At 47.3% G+C, this 20,434-nt stretch overlaps 1 protein-coding gene across 2 annotated transcripts in view; it reads left to right on the forward strand.

The window, feature by feature from the left end:
* The first annotated feature begins 288 nt into the window (after positions 1–288).
* Positions 289–20,434, forward strand: part of SLC22A4 (solute carrier family 22 member 4) — a 52,996-nt gene continuing 32,850 nt past the window's right edge. Inside the window, exon 1 of one of the 2 annotated variants that reach the window (XM_063604220.1) lies at positions 289–4,176. In XM_063604220.1, coding sequence (XP_063460290.1) covers positions 3,784–4,176 — 393 coding nt within the window. In that variant the 5' untranslated portion in view covers positions 289–3,783. The remainder of the gene's footprint in view (positions 4,177–20,434) is intronic. The other variant, XM_003829313.6, reaches the window with a different exon arrangement.

Raw genomic sequence — 20,434 nt, forward strand, 5'->3', positions numbered from 1 at the left:
GATGTCCTAGTAAAGACACATGTATGCCAAAGGATAGCAGATAAAAATATGAAGATTCAGGACATTCATATTGTTCAACTTTTTTCTTACCTTTTTGTTCTAGAATAAGTTAAATGGATGTAAAAGTAGACAAACTAGTAAAACGAATCCCTTGAACCACTATTCACAGCCCATATTATTTCATCTATATCCCCACCAACTTCTTCTATCCCATATTATTTTGAAACAAATGGGTAAAGTTATCAGGGATCAGTAGTCATGCCAGGTTATCCCCTGTAAAGACAAGTTATTGAGCTCTGTATCCTCCAACACTAAGGCATAGTGCTTGGTGGAGTATTCCTCTGACCCATCTATTTGGTGCCCCTGAAGGCTTTCAGTTTCAGGTGAAACCCAGAGCAGGAGAGAGCTGTACAGTGTGTCCAACTAGAGTACAAGCTTCTCTACCATTTGGTTCATATTATCCAGCAGATACAATGGGGCTAGAGGCATATATGATGAATAAGGCTACAGGGCAGAGTCTCTGACATGCCCTAATAAAAGAGTTTCAGCACAGATCTCTAAAGTTCTGGAGCAAGGCCATGCAGCAGAGAGAGATTCGACTTTTGAAAAGCAGCTGTTTGGCCCCAATAAAAACCAAGAGCCTAGCAATGGGACATCAAGGGTCTATGCAACCAGAGATACCCATTGTAAGCCAGGTATTGTCAGAGTCTACCAAGTCATAAGATTAGGCAGGTTTAAGCCAGGCATGGTGGCTCACACCTGTAATCCCGGCACTTTGGGAGGAAGCTGAGGCCAGAGAATTACTTGAGCCCAGGAGGCAACATGGCAAAACCCCATCTCTAAAAAATAAAGAAAAAAAAATTAGCTGGGTGTGGTGGTGTTTGCCTGTAGTCCCAGCAACCTGGGAGGCTGAAGTAGAAGGATTGCTTGAGCCTAGGGAGGTTGAGGCTGCAGTGAGCTGTGATTGTGCCACTGCACTCCAGCCTGGGTGACAGACTGAGAATCTCTCTCAAAAAAAAAAAAAAAAAAAAAAGCAGACTTATCAGCAATCTATCATATAATAATAGAACAGGAATGGTAAATTCAGGATCAGGACTAAGCAGGTCAATAGGGTGCATGTAAGTCAACAAAAGGTGGCTCAGACTCCTATGACACCTACCTCGGCTATCGGCTATACCAACCCTTCTGTCTTAGCTCAGACCTACAGCCTTAGTAGGTAGTTCTCTGTAACCAACTGATGGAGGGGAAAATAGCCCTTACTCACAGATGGATTAGCTTTAGACATTGATACTAGTTAAAAAAAGAAAAAATAATAATAAGAGATTGTTCCTGTAACATAGCTCCATTTAGGGGGTAGCCCTAAACAACTTTGAAGGGAAATTCCCCCAGTGGGCTAAGCTGTAAGCAGTATACTTGTTCATTCATTTTGTATGGAGGACAAAACAATTCCAGATAGAGGTTTACATACACTTGTGAGCAATGGCAAATAGTCGAGTGGTACCTGTTCAGCCCTCACTTATGTGCAATCTGGAAGTGCAAGCAGTTGACCAATGGAGACAGAACTAGGAAACAAATACCTCCTCATTCTATATGGCTCTTTAGAAGCCCCCAGTGGGATTAAACCTCAGTAACCCATAGCAATGGGGATTGAGACAAGGCTGAGGCGAGGAAAAAGAGCAAGGCACTTGTCTCTGGTGCAAATTTAAGGACGCACCAAGAAATTCAGTAACCAAGATTAATTATATTTTAATGCAATATTTTTAAAAATAGAAATTAATACAAATACCCATGATGAACGCAATATCAAAATTTTAAATAAAGACAGGCTCAGTATTGCTAATTTTCCCTTTATTCTTAGGCTCCACTAGGGCTCCACACAACACTGTTACTGATCTTGGTCATCGCCAATAACCATCTCAATTTCACAGTCTATGTTGGCTTTACCTCCCTCTCTGTTCACTCTCCTCCCTAGTCCCTCACTTCTGTTTTATGGTATCATTACTCAAAATAAACGACCTTATATACGTTCTTGTCTCCAACTTTGCTCTATTATATGGGGTGGAGTAGGGAGATGAAACCCAAGCTAAGTAAGATAATGACCATAATATATCATTCGAAGAAGGATACTTGTGAAAGTAAAGGGAGGCTCTGTTAATAATTTCACTGGATTAATAGGCATAAATCAGAGCTGTCCTAGCACATCAGGATGTATAGTCTTATTACAGGTAGGAAACTGAGGTTCCAAGGGGGTGGGAAGTCCTCCTAAGAGGAGGGGTCAGACTGGAAGCTACACAAAAAGAGGCAGAAATGTCCCTCCGCCTCTTAATCGGAGCCTGGGGAAACAAACACACTCGTGCAAAATCTCCAAAGAGGTGAGCTCTTCACCCTGTCAATTTTATCTGCCTCGTGAACCCCAGGGCTCAGGCTCCAGGCCCGGGCTAGCTCACACAACAGCAGAGGGGCCTTAGGTCTGGGCACTGAGCCAAAAAAAGGGAGGCTGTGGTCCCTGCTTTGGTTACCCTGCCGGGTCTGAGCGCCAAATCGGATCCCCTACTTCTCTCTCCCTCCCTCCCTCTGTTCCTGGACTGGGGGCAGGCCCTTCTGCTAACAGAAAGCCTTCCAGTCGGAGAAAGCTCTGGCAGCCTGCCGCGATAAAGGGCCCTGGGGGCGTGAGGAGAGCAAGGGGCTCAAAAGCAGAACCCAGCGTGACGACAGTGCCTCCATGACTGTGCTCCCGCAATGCGCAGGCTCCATGTCCTGGCGCCCGCCCGCCCATGGACCCGGCGGGGGCTTCCAGGCTGGGCTCAGCCATTACGCCGGCGTGCTGGGGAGGAAACTCGCCTCCCGGGCACTCGGTTGTCTCCTGCCCCCGCCCCTCCCTCCGATCCGGGCCCATCTCTGACGTAGTGTGACCTTGCTCATCCCTTCCAGGCTGTGGGCCTGTTTTCCCTGTGCAAGATGAGGGTCCTGGCTGTCCTGAGGACGCTGTCCGGGCGCCGCCAGGGGTGACCGAATTCAGCTCTGCTAGGACTGGTGGGAAATGAGCTCCTTGTCGGCGTGTACCAGCCGCCTGCGCGAGGCGCCACAAGAGAGGGCGCGCTCCTGTCGCTCTGCCGACCCCAGAAGTTTCCCGGGAACCGACTCCACTGACTCGCCCCTCCGCGCCCCACGCGTGGCAGCCTGAGCTCAGCCTCCAGATTGGAGGAGACCGCGGAGGGAACCCTGCTGGGGTCTGGGCCCGGGGCGACGCGGCCCGAGCAGATCGAGGGCCGACCCCTCCGAGACCTTGCTCTCTGGCCTCGGCTCCTCCCTTGCGCCCGCCCTCCCACGTGGGGCCCAGGTCTGGGAATCAGCGCTCGGGGGTGGCTGGGGACAACCGAGAACGAGCTTCTTCCCCGGCACGCGGGCGGAATGGCTGAGCCCAGCCTGGAAGCCCCCGTCAGGTCCCTGGGGGCGGGCGGGCGCGCGAAGCACAGGGCGGAGACAGCCGGGAGCCCAGCCTCCCGGGCTGGGCCGCCCTCCCCTTCCCCGCGCCGGGCCGGGGATGGGGGTGTGGTCCCAAGTGTACAGTGGCATCAAGCTCAGCGCGAGCTCCCGGGAACGCTCCAACGCCTTCAGCCTGTTTCCCAGGACCGGTCCCCGGCTTCGCGCCCCAATTTCCAACAGCCTGCCTGTCCCCCGGGAACGTTCTAACATCCTTGGGGAGCGCCCCAGCTACAAGACACTGTCCTGAGAACGCTGTCATCACCCGTAGTTGCAAGTTTCGGAGCGGCAGTGGGAAGCATGCGGGACTACGACGAGGTGATCGCCTTCCTGGGCGAGTGGGGGCCCTTCCAGCGCCTCATCTTCTTCCTGCTCAGCGCCAGCATCATCCCCAATGGCTTCAATGGTATGTCAGTCGTGTTCCTGGCGGGGACCCCGGAGCACCGCTGTCGAGTGCCGGACGCCGCGAACCTGAGCAGCGCCTGGCGCAACAACAGTGTCCCGCTGCGGCTGCGGGACGGCCGCGAGGTGCCCCACAGCTGCCGCCGCTACAGGCTCGCCACCATCGCCAACTTCTCGGCGCTCGGGCTGGAGCCGGGGCGCGACGTGGACCTGGGGCAGCTGGAGCAGGAGAGCTGCCTGGATGGCTGGGAGTTCAGCCAGGACGTCTACCTGTTCACCGTCGTGACCGAGGTGGGTGCCAGGCCCAGACCGTTGACCCGGGAGTGCCTGACCCTCCCTCTGCGTCAGCCCCCCTTGAGACTCCCTGCGCAGTGCCCGGGTCAGCGCTCCCCTCCCCCTCAAACCTGCTGTTCATACTTCCAGCAGCGGGTGTGCACCCCAAGAAAGAATAGGACTCACGCGAGGCGCATTCCTGGGTCGTTTCTGTCCAATAAGGAGGTGATGGAGAAAAGAGTTTGTCACCAACTGTCTTTTCATTTCCGATTTTCACAACAAATGAAGTTTCCTAAGAACCTAGATGTTGCGTTGAGGGAAGCGCAGCCCCAGGCTACCCAGACGCACTGCCTGAGTCACCTTCCTGCCAGGCATGGGAGGAGGGGTGTGAGGGACCTTGTTACTGGGCAGGGCGGGGCCAAATCTTGTCTGTTCCCTGGCCACAGACTTCTGGAGGCATCAGGAGGTGTACTGCTGTACCATATACTTGTGAGGTTTGGGGTCCTTTTCTGAGGCCCCAGTTTCTCTAAGACAGCAGATGGCCTCCTGAGGCTCATTGGGTGCAAGGAAGCACAGAAGGCGAAACCCCAGCTGGAAGCCCTGGCCCTCAGAGACCTCTCTGAGCACAGGGTGAGTTGGCAGGCAGGGGCCGTAGCCCCTCAGCACCCTGCGTGGTTAGTGGCAGGTTTTCTAAGTTCCAGGAATGAGGATGCACACACACTTCTCCCGCTTTTGCTGCTTCACATCTGGTAAGGACCTGGATCAGGATACACCTTTCTTTTGAGGAGAGCATCCTCATGGAGCCGTTGCCTGCTATTGGTCAGGCAGGTAGGATTTCCCTGCTGCTAGTCCCTCCTCTGCCTCATGCTCCTCCCAAGAAAAACCTGAGTGGCCTCTGCTAGTCCCTTATCCCTTTCCCTCAGCACGGTATAGCGGTCATCAGACATTGTGTCTGGCCTTGTGCTGAGCACTAAGGTGTGGACATCTGGGGTGTGGAGCCTACCCTCAGATGCCCATGGGGCACACTGGCTGTGTTACTGAGAAGGCTAACATTAACCCTGGTTAGCAATAGGGTTCTGGAACCCAAATTCAAGTCCTGCCTTGCTTGCTATGTGACCTGGGATAAATAAATCACCCTCTCTGTGGGACAATAGGTGGAGGAAATACTTCAAGAAGGGGTGATATGATTTTAGCTGATTCTGAAAATGTGAGCAAGACCTGTCTAGGCAAGAGTATGGGAAATTCAGGTAATGGAATTCTCATATATCAGAGTGGCTGGAACTCAAGGGATGACAGATATGACAAATGAGACTAGAAATGGCCACAAGGGCTAGTTCATAGTGGCCTTCTATGTATACTGAGGAGCTGACTTTATTCGGAGGACAGTGAGAAAATAGTAAGCATTCTAAGGCCAGGTTCGTGCTTTTGGAAAGAGCTCACTCTAGCTGCTATGATAAACAAGAAGACCAGTGAGGAAGTTTTGAAACTCTCCTCTGCAAGAGAATGGTGGCCAGCCAGGCGTGGTGGTTGTTGAATCTGTGGCACCTGTGGGAAGTGGGCTCAGCCCAGGGACTGCCTTTGGATCCCCCAGCATTGGCACCATACCTACCCCGGGCCCTAAGGTGGCCATGCTTCTCTGGCTTTGCTTCCCTAGCAGGGGCTCTAGTGCTTGCCCACTCCCTGCCCACAGCATGGCCTGGGAGCAGCTGAGACTGGGGGCCAGCTCATCCCACGTCGATTCCTGGAAGTGTTATCAGTGCCTGTTATGGAGGCTGGACCCATGAGTGGCAGCCTTCCCTGGCAGCTGGGCTGACCTGTCTGCTTTTCCATTGCTCACTGGTTTTGTTCACTGTAGGGCGTGAGGGGTGAGTAGCTGCTGGCCTCCAAGTCCATAGCTACTCATGTTGTACGCTGTTCACAGGGACCTCTAAGGATGTACATCATCACACATTCACACACATGCACCAGGATTTGCTTTTTTTGGCAGCTTTTCCCTTCCTGGCTTCCTTTTTGAGTGGTGGAAGTAAAATAAAAAGCAACTAGGGGCTGGGCACAGTGGCTCACGCCTGTAATCCCAGTACTTTGAGAGGCTGAGGCGGGCAGATTACTTGAGGTCAGGAGTTTGAGACCAGCCTGGCCAACATGGTGAAACCCCGTCTCTACTAAAAATACAAAAATTAGCTGGGAGTGGTGGTGCACCCCTGTAGTCCCAGCTACTCGGGAGGCTAAGGCAGGAGAATCACTTCAACCTGGGAGGCGGAGGTTGCAGTGAGCTGAGATCGCACCACAGCACTCCAGCCTGGGTGACAGAGCCAGACTCTGTCTCAAAACAAACAAACAAACAAACAACAACAACAAAAAACTGGGCTCTGGTGGTTGGGAGGAGGAGGGAAGGAAGCAAGTACCAGGGTGAGCAGGATGGATGGATGGCTCTCCCCAGAGGGGCGGCGGCACACAGAGTTCTGGAGTCAGACTCAGTAGAGGGCCAGTTTTGACTCCACTGCCAACCACCTGGCTGACTCCAGGCAGGTTACATCACTGATGAAAGCCTCAGTTTTCTTGTCTATAAATCGGGGGTACAAGCGATGAAAAGAGGCTCAACATCACTAATCACTAGGGAAATGCAAATGAAAACCATAAGGAGGTACCACTTTGTACCCTTAAAAATAGCTACTACAAAAAAAAAAAAAACACCCAGAAATCCACTTTGGGAGGCCGAGGCAGGAGGATTGCTAGGGGGCAGGAGTTCAAGACAGCACTGGGCAACATAGTAAGACCCCCATCTCTACAAAAAATAAATAAAAAATTAGCCAGGCATGAGGGCATGTGACTGTAGTTCCAGCTTCTCAGGAGGCTGGGGCAGGAGGATCACTTGAGCCCAAGAGTTTGAGGTTGCAGTGAGCTATGACCATATCTCTGCACTCCAGCCTGGGTGACAGGGCAAGACCCCGCCTCTAAAAAAGTGTCGTTGTTGTTTTTAAACACAGAAAATAACAAGTGTTAGTGAGGATGTAGAGAAATTGAAACCCTTGTTCATTCCTAGTGGGAGCGTAAAATGGTGCAGCCACTATGGAAAATAATGTGGTGGTCCCTAAAAAAATTAAAAATAGAATCACCATATGATCCAGCAATACTAATTCTGGATATATGTCCAAAATAATTGAAACAGGGTTTCAAAGAGATATTTGTACACCATATCTATGGTAGCATTATTCACAATAGTCAAAAGGTGAAAGCAACCTAAGTGTCCTTCCACAGACAAATGGATAAACATAATGTGGTATATGCGTACAATGGACGATTATTCAGCTTTAAAAAGGAAGGACATGCTATAACGTGGATGAACCTTGAGGAGACTACGCTTAGTGAAATAAGCCAGTCACAAGACAAATTATTGTCTGATTTCACTACAGGAGTAGTCACATTCACAGAAGCAGAAAGTAAATGGTGGTTGCCAGGGACTGGAAGAAGGAAGGAGTAGGAAGTCGTTGTTTCATGGGTATAGAGTTTCAGTTTTGTAAGATGAAAGTAGTGTTGGAGATTGATTGCACAACAGTGTGAACGCTTCTGAACTGTACACTTAAAAATGGCTAAGATGGTAAACTGTATATTATGTGTACTTTATCTCAGTTTTCAAAATGGGGATAATAAGAGAAGCCACCTTATCTGAGTTGTTGGGAGGACTCAGTGAGATAATGCCCCATGCCCCATCCGGTGGTGGCCAGCACAGAGTGTGGCACCAGCAAAGAGTGTGGCACCAGCAAATGGGCTTCCTAGGTGGTGGTGAGGAGTGGTAAAGGCAGAAGCTCAGCACCTTCTTTGCCTTCTCCACTGGCTGGGCACAGTGGGCATGGTGGGAGCTGTTCTAAAGTCCAGGTTGTGGCCTGTGTAATAGGTGATGGGACTTGCTGGAGGCTGAGCCCCTCTCCCCACAGTGGCAGTTCCAAGCCTCAGAGAATAGAACACAAGTCCAAACCCATACTGACTTGGCCAGTGCCAGTGGACAGGGCCAAGCCCAGGGCCCCTGAGAAGGTTCTCTGCATCCCAGTTGGCACAACACAGGTAGTGGGACTGTCCTCAGATTGTGTCTTTGTCTTATACTGCCGTGCCAGGATCTCCCAATGGGCATATCTTTGGGGACAGACAAGTCTGCCTGAACTGCCCCCCAACACCTCTTCACAGGAGGACAGGGTTAGCCAGGAACCAAGGATGGCATGCTGTGCTGTAGAAATGCCTTTCATAGTATGCCAGGAGGTAGCAATAAGGTGTCTGAGTTGGGGTTTGCATGAGTGCATTCGTCTGTGTGTGTACATGCGTATAAGGTAGTTTCCTTCTTCAGGGGTTGATTGTGAGGTCCAAGTTTTTCAACCTGTGCAGTTACTAAGAGTCAAATTATTTTTCTTTTTTTTTGTTTTTTTTTTTTTTTGAGATGGAGTTTCTTTCTTCGTTCTTGTTGCCCAGGGTGGAAGAGTGCAATGGTGCCATCTCGGCTCACTGCAACCTCTGCCTCCCTGGTTCAAGCGATTCTCCTGCCTCAGCCTCCCGAGTAGCTGGGATTACAGGGGCCTGCTACCATGCCCGGCTAGTTTTTTGTTTGTTTGTTTGTTTGTTTTTTGTATTTTTAGTAGAGACAGGGTTTCACCATGTTGGCCAGGCTGGTCTCGAACTCCTGACCTAAGGTGATCCACCTGCCTCGGCCTCCCAAAGTGTTGGGATTACAGGCGTGAGCCACCGCGCCTGGCCATTATTTTTTAACTTTATTTTGAAATAACTTTTGATTTAGAGAGAAGTTTGAAAATAGTACAGAGATTTCACATATACCCTTCATCTAGCTTTCTCTGATGTTAACAATTTAAATACGCGTTATGCATTTATCCAAACCAGGAAATTAACATTGGTTACAATAGTAATAACTAAACTACAGACTTTGTTTGGATTTCACCAGTTTTTCTACTACTGCCCTTTTTCTATCGTAGGATCCCATCCAAAATCCCATGTTGTATTTAGTTGTCATGTCTCAGTCTCCAATCTGTGATTGTTCCTTAGTCTTTCCTTATCTTTCATGATCTTGACATTTTTATGAGTATTTTGATGAATGCTCCTCAGTTTGGGTTGGCATGATTTTTCTCACAATTAGATTGCGTTATGCACTTTTTGGTAATGATACCTTAGAAGTGATGCATTCTCTGGGCATCATACCAGTGGGTACATGATGCTGATGTGTCTTTTTACTGGTGATGTTAACCTTGATCATTTGTCAAGTTGGTGTCTGTGGAATTTCTCTGCTGTAAAGGTACTATTTTTTCCTCTGTCACTAATAAATATCTTAAGGGAGGTTCTTCGAGATTATACAAAATCCTGTGTCTCCTCAAATTTTTATTCACTGATTTTGGCATTCATCACTAGGTCTTGACTGAAACAATTATTACTGCAGTTTGCCTAGTGATGATTTTGCATTTTCTGATTCCTTCAACATTTATTAATTGGAATTCTTCTGAGAAGAAGAGCTTCCCCTCCACATCTATTTATTAATGTATGCAATTGTTAACTTATATCAGTACAGGTTCATACATACTTATTTTATTTCATCAGTTATAAACTAATGCTATCCATCTTTATTTTGTTGCTCCAGTTATTCTAGCTCAAACCAAGTTATTTTTCACTTTAAGGATAGAGAATGTAGATATCCAGGGTAAGGGCCTTTATCTGTCTCTGCAGTCAGGGCTAGAGGAGTCTGTGTTTACCCCTGCGGGAGGAGTGCCAGTCACAGCTCGTTGCTAAGTTTTCCATCAGGCAGCAGTTGAGCAGGAACGCAAGCAGGGACTGGTGGGACCTGGGTTGGGACTGAAGCTTCTGTTGGGGAAGGAAGTGCCCCAAGCAACCCAGAGTGTCTGATGCTGGGGTCCTCATCCCTGAGACCTACTGCAGGGGTCAGATCTCAGTCTCCATGGGCATGGCCCTTCATATATAGCCCTCAGGGCCAAGACCTCAGAGAGAAGAGGCCCTGCATGTGAGGAAACCCAGCAGCCTCCTGCCCTGAGGCTAAAGGAGCAGGAAGGGCAACAAATGCCCTGCTCTGGAGAGGGCCTAAGTTCATCTGCAGGGCCACAGGGCAAGCAGCAGAGGCAATCCTGGCTCGTGGCCAGGGGCTAAGCATGGGCTGGCCTTTGCCTCAAGCATGTCCTCTTCTCCCATGGAGCATCATTAGGGTCTTGACCTTCCCATCAGTCCATGGGCTGGGAAAACTGAGGCAGTCACCTCTAAGCTGGATACCACTTCTGCCAGGTCTTGTGCTCCAGAGGCCCTGGGGGAACCTTGTGTGTTAAGGACCAGCCTTCTTTGCAGGCCACCAGTGATCTAAGACAGGGCTGCTGCCACACCGTAGATCCTCCTGTCCTCTTCTGCAGCTGGGCTGCCTCCTCTAGGAACCCTAGTGGAGCTGCTGGTAGCCCACTGGTAGTGGAGTTGATGGAGCCTCCAGCAAAGGGCCTGGACCTCTGGTGGCACTAGCCTTGTGCTTTCCTGGGAACTGGGGTCAGGGCCTGAACAGCAGTAGGACTTACTGATTCCCCACCCATAACCCAGAGGCGAGCCAGGTTATGTGGCGAAGGATAGGGCCTCAGACCCTGCTAACAGGGAACTTCTGGGAGGCATTGAGAGCAGCAAGCAAGGGAATAATGAAACAGACTAACCCTCACGTGCAGCTGCCACTATGTGGGACTTCACATAGCGGCTCTCAAGGATGCACCTCCCCTGGGGTCTGGGTAGGCTCCGACAAAAGGGGAAAACCTTCCGTGATAGGCAGGTTTGTGGAGTTTCTTTCTATCAGGCCTGCAGGCTGCCCTGGGACATTGCTCACGGGTGTGGAGACTGTCAAGATAGCCTGAATATTAACCAAGTTGATCATCCAAGTCCATACTCAGACCTGCCCTCTGGCAGATTCCAAAGGGGATAAGGTGTGGGGGCCTCTGGCTCCAGCCAGCCCGGCGAGACTTCTATTTCCAGTCAATGCTTCAGAAAGTAGATCTTGCCAGAGAGCACATAGAGGAGACTCAGGGGCTTCCCCTTGCTCTGGCCTGAATGTGCTTCCCTGTTTGTTTATCAGCTGCCTCACCCCAAACTGTTTGCCTCTCTGCTGTGTTCCTCTGACAACAGCCACCAGGATCTCAGAATATGCTTTTGTTCAGAGGCTGCTTCACCTGCACCTCCTGCCAAGTTTCTGGATAAACAAACTTTGTCCATCCCTCTTGGTGGGCAGCAGAACTCTCAGACAGAGTCCAAATTGGCATTTTGACAAAAACAAGGCTTTGACAGGACTGGTCAGGGGGAGCTGCAGGTACCTTGGGCCTCTAGAAGGACTGTAATTCCTCCCTTATGGCAGGCTGCATTCAATTTAGGTGTAAGGCTAATACAGGTGTGCCTTGTTTTCTAAAGCTGTGTTGTGGTTTTATGCATGTCTCTGGAGTCCAAAAGAAAGGCAAGGATCCCCATTTGGAATGAAGAAGGTGTGGAGAGAATGGACGTTCTGGGGAAAGGCTGGAATGACCCACATGCTCTAGCAAGAAGCACAGACAGTCCAAGGCTGGTGGCTCCTGCTCAGCGTTTGCAAGACTGGAGGGCAGGTTCAGGCGGCAACTTCCAGAGCTTCCCCTCAGTGCTTGGTGACTGGCACGGACACGATGCCATTTGCTCATGTTCCCCTAATACAGACTGGTAGAGCTGTGGTGGATCCATTGTCAGGATGCAAGGGGCACAGCCAGGTCCCTGAGTGAGCCTTCTCCTTCCCACAGCCCCTCCACTCCCATCCCTATCTTCCCACTCACACTCACTGGTTCTTCTGCTTTGGTTTAGCCTCCAATGATCACAGAACTCGTCAGTGAGGCTTTTTCATCCGTGGTAGCTTTTCTAATATAAAGAAAGAAAGATACTGAGAACATTTTAAGGTTTAGCAGCCTTCTGGCTTAGTTGTTTGTAAATGAAAATATGAGTAGAAGAATTAAACAGCCAAAAAGATAACCCACAAAATGGGAGAAAATATTGACAAATCATATATCTGATAAAGGATTTGTATCTAGAATATAAAAATAACTCTGATAACTCAGCAATAAAAAGACAACCTGATTTAAAAATGGATAAAATCATTTGCCCATTTTGGAGAACAGATGTTTTGCCAAAGAAATACAAATCAATTAGCACATGAAAAGATTCTGAGACTTCGAAGATAGCAGTGTGAGGAGCGCCAGCGCCATAGACCAGCTCCTCAGTGAAACAGCCATAACTGGTGAAAATACACACACACACACACACACACACACACATTTAGAGTCTCTGGAAGTTGTCCTAAGGACATATATTTATTCAAGAAAGTCGACTATATCTTGGCAAGAACAGTGGAAGTCTATGATATTTGAGTCATAACTCCTTCAGCCCTCCCTTTCCCCTTCCTCCCAGCACAAGAAAAATGGAAGTTCCACTCTAGGTGGGTATGGCCAAGAAAATACTGTTCTCTCTCCCATCAGCTTCCAAGGAAGGGCTACAGCAGCCCACCAAGAGGGACAACCAATGCCCATCCCCCACCCATCCCTGTATTCTCTTAGCTCCAAACCACAGAAGCTAAAATCCTCGTGAGTGCAACCAGGGGATCATAGGTTCCCATCCTCCACCCACCGCCTATTCATATAGTAGAGACTCTACTCCAGGTGCCACAAGTTGAGAATATTAGAGCCTTGATTGCCCTTATCCCAGCTCATTCATACGGCAGAGATTCCACACCAAGCTCCCACTTCCACTCAGTGTCTGACTCATAAAGTAGGGGTGTCATTCTGAGATAAATGGGCCACTTTCCCTGCCTACCTCTCTACAACAGGAGCTCAGATATTTTGCCCAGGGGGGAGAGATAATCCAAAAGAACAGAGTTCTAAAGCTGTCCCCACAGGAATGAACTTTATTTGAAATAGAGTGTGTGAAAGGACAGCCTAAGATTGCTCTCAAGAACAATGGAGAATTTAGTGGTAAGCAACTAAAAGGATTCTGGTAACTCCATTAGAGCAACAAATGAACCCATAATGCAGCTAGTTTACCAGGAAAAAACAGAAAACAAACAAACAAAACAAGAAAGAGACAGCTAAGAGCAGCCCTTCTGGAGTCAAAACAAACCTTATAGATTTGCCTCAGAAACTACCACTGCAAAGAGGCTTGACGTCAACTGGATTAGACTGTGGGACAATATATGCCCCCAGGGCATTATTGAAATGAATGAGGCAACTGGCTAGCAATTAGTGAGGCTAACAACTGGGTGTGATACCAGCAGACACAGACAGCTTAATAGAAAGATCAGACTGGCGTGGTGGCTCATGCCTGTAATCCTAGCACTTTGGGAGGCCAAGGTGGGTGGATCACCTGAGGCCGGGAGTTTGAGACCAGCCTGGCTAATGTGGGGAAACCCCATCTCTACTAAAAATACAAAAATTAGCTGGGCATGGTGGCAGGTCCCTGTAATCCCAGCTACTCAGGAGGCCGAGGCAGGAGAATTGCTGGAACCCAGGAGGTGGAGGTTGCAGTGAGCCGAGATCATGCCACTGTACTCTAGCTTGGGCAACAGAGTGAGACTTCATCTCAGAAAAGAAGAAGAAGAAAGATCAGGGAAATGGGGGTGGAAGAATGTGACAGTACCTAATTTCTACAATATATTATCTAAAATGTCCAGTTTTTAACCAGAAATTATGAGATATGCAGAGAAACAGAAAAATATGACCTATACATGGGGGGAAAACATGGGCAACAGTAACTGCCTGAGAGGGTCCACATGTCAGATTTTAACAGACTTTAAGGCATAAGGCAGCCGTTATAAATATGTTCAAAGAATGAAAGGAAGTCATGCTTTTAAAAGTATGATGACAATATTGCATCAAATAGAGAATAGCAATAAAGAGAGAAAAATTACATTTATATTTTTAAAAGCTGAGCCAGACATGATGGCATGTGCCTATAGTCCCAGTTACTCAGGAGGCTGAGGTAGGAGGATTGCTTAAGCCCAGGAGTTCAACCCCAGCCTGGGCAACAGAAAGAGACCTTGTCTCTTAAACAAACGAAACAACTGAATAGAAATTCTGGAGTAAAAATATACAATAATTGAAATTTAAAAGTAACTCAAGGGCCTTAACAGAAGATTTGAACAGGCAAAAGAAAGAATCAGCAAACTTGAAGATAGAGGATTGGAAATTATGCAATCCAAAGAACAGAGAGGAAAAAGGGAATAAAGAAAATGTATAGAGTCTCAGAGAAATGGGGAACACCATTAAACATAGCAATATATGCATAATGGAATTACTAGGAGAGGAGAGAGAGAGAAAAGGGCAGAAAAAATGCTCAAAGAAATAATGACTGAAAACTTCCCAAATTTGGTGGAAAACATTAATCTACACATTTCGGAAGCTCAACAAACTCCAAATAGAATAATCACAAAGAGATCCACACCCTGATATATCATGGTAAAACTGCTTAAATAAAAAAAAGACAAAAATGAAGGGAAAATTTTGAAAGCAGCAAATATATGACTAGGTACATACAAGAGAACTCCAATAAGATCAACGTTTGACTTCTCATTAGAAACCATAAAGGACAGAAGGCAGTGGAGTGGCATATTCTAAGTGCTGAAGGAAAAAAGAAACTGTCAACCAAGAATCATGCATCCAACAAAACTGTCTTTCAAAACTGAGATAAAGAAATTCAAAAATACACAAAACTTGAGAGAATTGTTTCTAGCAGTGATGTCTTACAAGAAATATTAAAGGAGGCACTTCAGAAATAAATTTAACCAAAAATTTGCAAAATGTATACTTTAAAAACTATAAAATGTCATTGAAAGAAATTCCAGAAGCCCTTAACAAGTGGAAAAGCTTCCCATGTTCTGTTCATGGAGCAGAAGACTTATTGTTAGTATGGCAGTGCTCTCCAAATTGATCAATAGATTCAATGCAAAAGATGTTCAACATTAGTTATTAGAGAAGTGCAATCAAAACCACAATGAGATACCTCTTTACACCCACTACGATGACTAAAATTAAAGACACACAATAACAAGTACTGGTAGGAATGTGGAGAAATTGAAACCCTCATTCATTGCTGTTGGGATTGTAAAATGGTGTAGCCACTTTGGAAAGCAGATTAGGAGTTCTGCAAAAGGTTGAGTATATACTTACCATATGACCCAACAATTTCACTACTATGTATATACCCCAAAGAAATGAAAACATGTACACACAAAATGTTGTACATGAATGTTCACAGCAGCATTATTCATAGTAGCCAAAAAGTGGAAACAACCCAACTACTTATCAACTGATGAACAGATCATTGAAAACGTGGTAGACCCAAACTGTGAAATATATATATATATATATAGTTGTTGTTGTTGTTGTTGTTGAGATGGAGTCTCACTTTGTTGCCCAGGCTGGAGTGCAGTGGTGTGATCTCAGCTCACTGCAACCTCCACCTCCAGGCTCAAGCAACTCTCCTGCCTCAGTCTCCCAAGTAGCTGGGATTACAGGCACGTGCCACCGTGCCCAGCTAATTTTTGCATTTTTAGTAGAGACAGGGTTTCACCATGTTACCCAGGCTGGTCTTGAACTCCTGACCTCAGGTGACCCACCCGCCTCGGCCTCCCAAAGTGCTGGGATTACAGATGTGACCCACCGCACCCAGCCCAAACCATGAAATATTATTAAACCATAAAAAGTAATGAAGTGCTGATACACTGCACAATGACATGGATGGACTTAGAAAAGGAGCTAAGTATAAGAAGCCAGTCATAAAAGACTATATATTGTATGATTCCATTTATATGAAATGTCCAGAATAGGCAAATTCATAGAGACAGAAAGTAGATTAGTGGTTTCCAGGGGCTAGAGGAAGTAGAGAATGAGGAGTGACTGCTAACAGGTATGGGTTTTCTTTCAAGGGTGATGAAAATTCTAAAATCAGATCATTGCTGATGGTTGCTGAAGTCTGTGAATACACTAAAAATGACTGATTTGTATACTTTAAAAGAGTAAATGTTATGGTGTATAAATCATATCTCAATAAAGTTGTTACAAAAAAGTAATTAACTAGCCATGTTTGTTTTTGTTTTTCTTTGTTTTGTTTTTTCATATGGTCAAGGAATTCCCAGCTTTAAGTCACAATCAAGTGACAAAGATAGAACTGGGGTGGATGTATAGTCCATTATTAACTACTACTTCTTACTTTTCTCTAGAATAAAGGATAACTATGAGAGGATACTATAGAAATCAATCTTTTATTCTTAAAAGGACCATTGCTAATTTTTCACTCACAGTCATCTCTGGGATTGAATTCCATTTATAAAATCCCTTTTATAAGAGCTTTTCTAGCTTTTAGTAATGGACTGGAATAATTTTTATTTCTTAGAATTTCTTTCTCTTAGTCAGATTTAAGTGTAACCTGCTTTGCTTATTCGTCCATGTGTTCCAAGTCATGATTTTGCTCAGGACAAATAAAATGCTCTACTAGTATGAGCCTGGTAGAAAGGGAACTACCATTTAATGAGGCCTGTAATGTGTCAGACGCTCCACTGATATTTCCCATCCAATGCACACAACAAACCTAGGAGCAGGTATTATTGTCATCTTTTTGAAGGTGAAGAAGCAGGCTAATAGAGGTGAATGGATTGCCCAACATCACACAGTCCAAAGTTGCAGACCCCGAGAAAGCCTGTGTTCTTTGCTGAACACCAGGCTACCTTCCAGCGTTCTCAGTTCCGTGCAGGTCAGACGGGGTTCACTTATCTTTATGGTCCTTTATAGCTCTGGTAAAAACTAAAACTGCCAGACTTTGGCTACTTGGAGAGTTAGTTCAAGGCTGAGGGTGATTTTCCAAGTGCAATGCGTGATACTCCTCAGCCCAAGAACCACATTTTCCAGGCTGATTTTCTATGACTCCTAATTAATTGTTCAATATTCATTCAACAATTTGTTAAGCACCCACTGTGTGCCTAGCACTGTGCAAACACTAGTCATCTAAAATATGATTATACGGATTATTCAGGTTTTAGAACTCTGTCCTTCTGCTGGAGAATGGTGAGGAGGGGGTGCCTCTTTCCTCTCTAGCCAAAGAGCAAGGGTGAAGTGGCCCAGAACAGGGCCCACCCCACCCAGGGCTGCTGGCCTCATGCATGCACATGTGCACATCTGTCCTGTAAAGTATGCTTGACCTTGAGCTTTGTGAGGGCAGGGACCATGTCTTTCTTGTGCCCCACACAGAGCCTGGCCTGGAGCAGGTAGGTGCTCAATGTCAGTTGAATCAATGATTAAGCAATTTTTTTTTTTTTTTTTTTTTTTTACCAATTCACTAGGAGAACTTGGGCTGGTTGCTTTATTGCTCTGTGCCTTCATTTCCTCATTTGTAAAACAAGGATAAGAGTACCCATCTCACATGGCAACCCTGAGATCCCCTGAGATAATACACGGCACTCAGTGAGCACTCCACACACTGTTACTGTCTTTCCCATTACTCCCTTTACTATAGGGAGCCATGGGAAGCGGCACATCCTTCTATGCCAAGAGTGACCTCCTATCCCCTATTACCTTGTCACCTGGATTTTTGTTTCTTAAATTAGAGCTGAAGGCCATGTGGCCCAGCTAAATGGAGCTCACTCTGCTCTGTTGTGAGAACTTTGGTCTGGGACCCTGCTGATGGGACAGACATAGTAACCCCGGGAGGCCCCATCAGAGGGGCAGGGAGAGGGGAGGTAAGCTATGTTTCAGAAATGTTAGGGTTTGACTTGAAAGCACACCCCCAAAGCAATGCCAGCCAGCTCCTCACCAGGACATCTGCCATTAGCCTCTGAGCTGGTCATGTGTATGTATGTGTGTGTGCATGTATGTACAAACATGTGCAGGGACCCACAGGGACAGGTCTGTCCCATCAAGGAAAACACTGTCTCCCACTGGGCCCGCCATGTCACTGTTAACCACAGGGAGGTTTTGTGGCCCTGGCTAGCGGAGACCCAAGACATATCCCTCAAACCTGAAGGGCCCAGGGGCAGGCAGGGCCGGTTTCCTAAGAAAAGCCCTTTCTAAAGGACCCCTCTTAGGACTGGCAGCTGATTTACTGGACTCTAGCCCTTCGCTCCAGGTAGAACTTCATCTGCCAATCCTGTGTCCTAATACCAGGCCCCTCACAGCTTTCCAAAAAGACACTTTCGGCACCATAACTCCCCAAAGGAGAGCCCAGCCCTAGAGTTAACCATGGGCAGCCATGCAGTCTAGCTGCCTTCCCCTGCTGGTTGTAAGCAGGGTCTCCAAAGGCAGATGGCACCCCTCATGGGCTTGGGGCAAACGGCCACTGCGTGTGCATGGCTCTTCCTGTGCTGCATGATGCTGACAGGGCTTCTTGGGCCCCTCTTCAGGGAGGGAATGGGACCGAAAGCCATCGATGCAGAGCCTACAGGAAGGAGAATGATGGGAGATGGCCCTCACCTCACCCCCCTTCCCAGTGTCCCCATTCAGAACTCCTGCATCTGCTTCATTTCCTGGAGACCAGGTTTGATCCCCTACCAGGGCCAGCTTCATGGGCATGCAACTGTGCAGTCACACAAAGCGCCACACTTGGTTTCAATGCTTTGCCATTGCTGTATTGAAATTCTTAATAATTTTTGACCAAGGAGTTCTGCATTTTCAGTTTGCCCTGGACCTTGCAAATTAGGTAGCCAGTTCCCAGTCCTACCCTTTGCTCATGCAATGCCTGGCTCCACATCTAACAGCCTTCCTTTCCTTTCTATCTCTAAATCCTATCTATCCTGCCCTAAGGCAAAGTCCAGACAGAAAAATATTTGACAGACTACAAAGGAGAGCACATTATATTTGAAAGAGCTTTTCTGCTCAACTGCAGATGGAATGATGATGGTTGGCATGTTAATGCCTCTACCAATCTTGAGTTCTTCTTGGCTCAGTCTGAGGCTAAAGGCTGTGATGGAGGCCTTCTACTCCCAGTCCTGGGTAATTGTCTCCTGGTATCACATTCCTTGAAGAAGTGTAGGGCATCATATTTAATAAGCTCATTTTGTCCTGCCTTAGGGAGTATAGGTCCAAAGCAGGACACTGGTACAAGATTGGGTTCTGAGGCCCAAGTAGGTATCTATCATGCTCATTTACTTGCTATGACTTCAGACAAATCCCATTCTCACAGTCTCAGTTTAATCTTCTGCAAAATAGGTCACACCACATCATGAGGCTTTGGGCCTCAATTGCTCATCTCTCTAAGTCAGAAGCAGATCCCAAGCTTTTATCTGAAGCTTTGGACAGTTATTTTTGGAGGGAGATGGCCATGAATGCAGGCACACATCCTGTTTACCACTTCCGGTCTATGGACTGGCAGAACACATTAATCTGGCCATACAGTTTTAGAGGATTCATTTCCCTTTCTCCTGAAGCCCATGCAAGAGCCCCAGGTGAGGCAATCCTGCTCTGGGTACAGTCTGAGATTTATCCTTGGATTGTGCCTGAGCAGCAGAGCGCTAACTTCCTGGCCCAAGTTGTTTTTCTTCTGCAGAGCTGTGTTGGGCGTTGCCTGTGGCCAGCATTGTGAGCACTGTGACAGGCGGCCTCATGAATCTTGCTATTGTCTCTAGGTCAGGACTATTCTTGAGGACATTATCCTCAGCATCACAGAGTGGCTCCTTTGTGGAAGAAGTACATAGGAGACACTTCTTTCGGATCTCAGTATTCAGAACAACTGTGCTTCTGCGAATAAGCGGACTACTTCGGATACTGTAACCCTTCTGAGAGCTGAGCTGCTGGGATACGCAGAGCCAGTTTTGGAGCCCCGTCTGGCAAGCAGGCAGGCCCGTGGACAGGATAGTCTAGGGTCAGTCTTACCCCAGGCTTGGTTTTTGCAACTTCCCTCCTCTTTATTTTCCATTTGCCCCAATTCCCTTAGCTTTTTGTTTTACATTTTTCTCTTGTGTGTGTCTTTATAAACACCTCTGTCTGCTGCAGAATGAGGTGTGATATAAATATGCAAGTTTGTGCTTAAATCCACCATACTTTCAAGGGAGTTGTGAGGATTCAGAAGGAATTGTTTGGCAAATGCAGTAAAAGCAGCCCCATCCAAGATGGAGCTAGGGCTGGGTGGGAGGCAGGGGTCTTTCCTCCAGACTGGATCATCTCGCCACAGACAGCAGCCCCCAAAACCCAAGCCCAAAGTGCTCATTGGCATCTGTTTGTTTATTTGTTTTTAATAAATGAAAGGTCACTAAACA

This window comes from Pan paniscus, chromosome 4, assembly GCF_029289425.2.
Source record: "Pan paniscus chromosome 4, NHGRI_mPanPan1-v2.0_pri, whole genome shotgun sequence".
In the NCBI taxonomy this organism is placed as follows: Eukaryota; Metazoa; Chordata; class Mammalia; order Primates; family Hominidae; genus Pan; species Pan paniscus.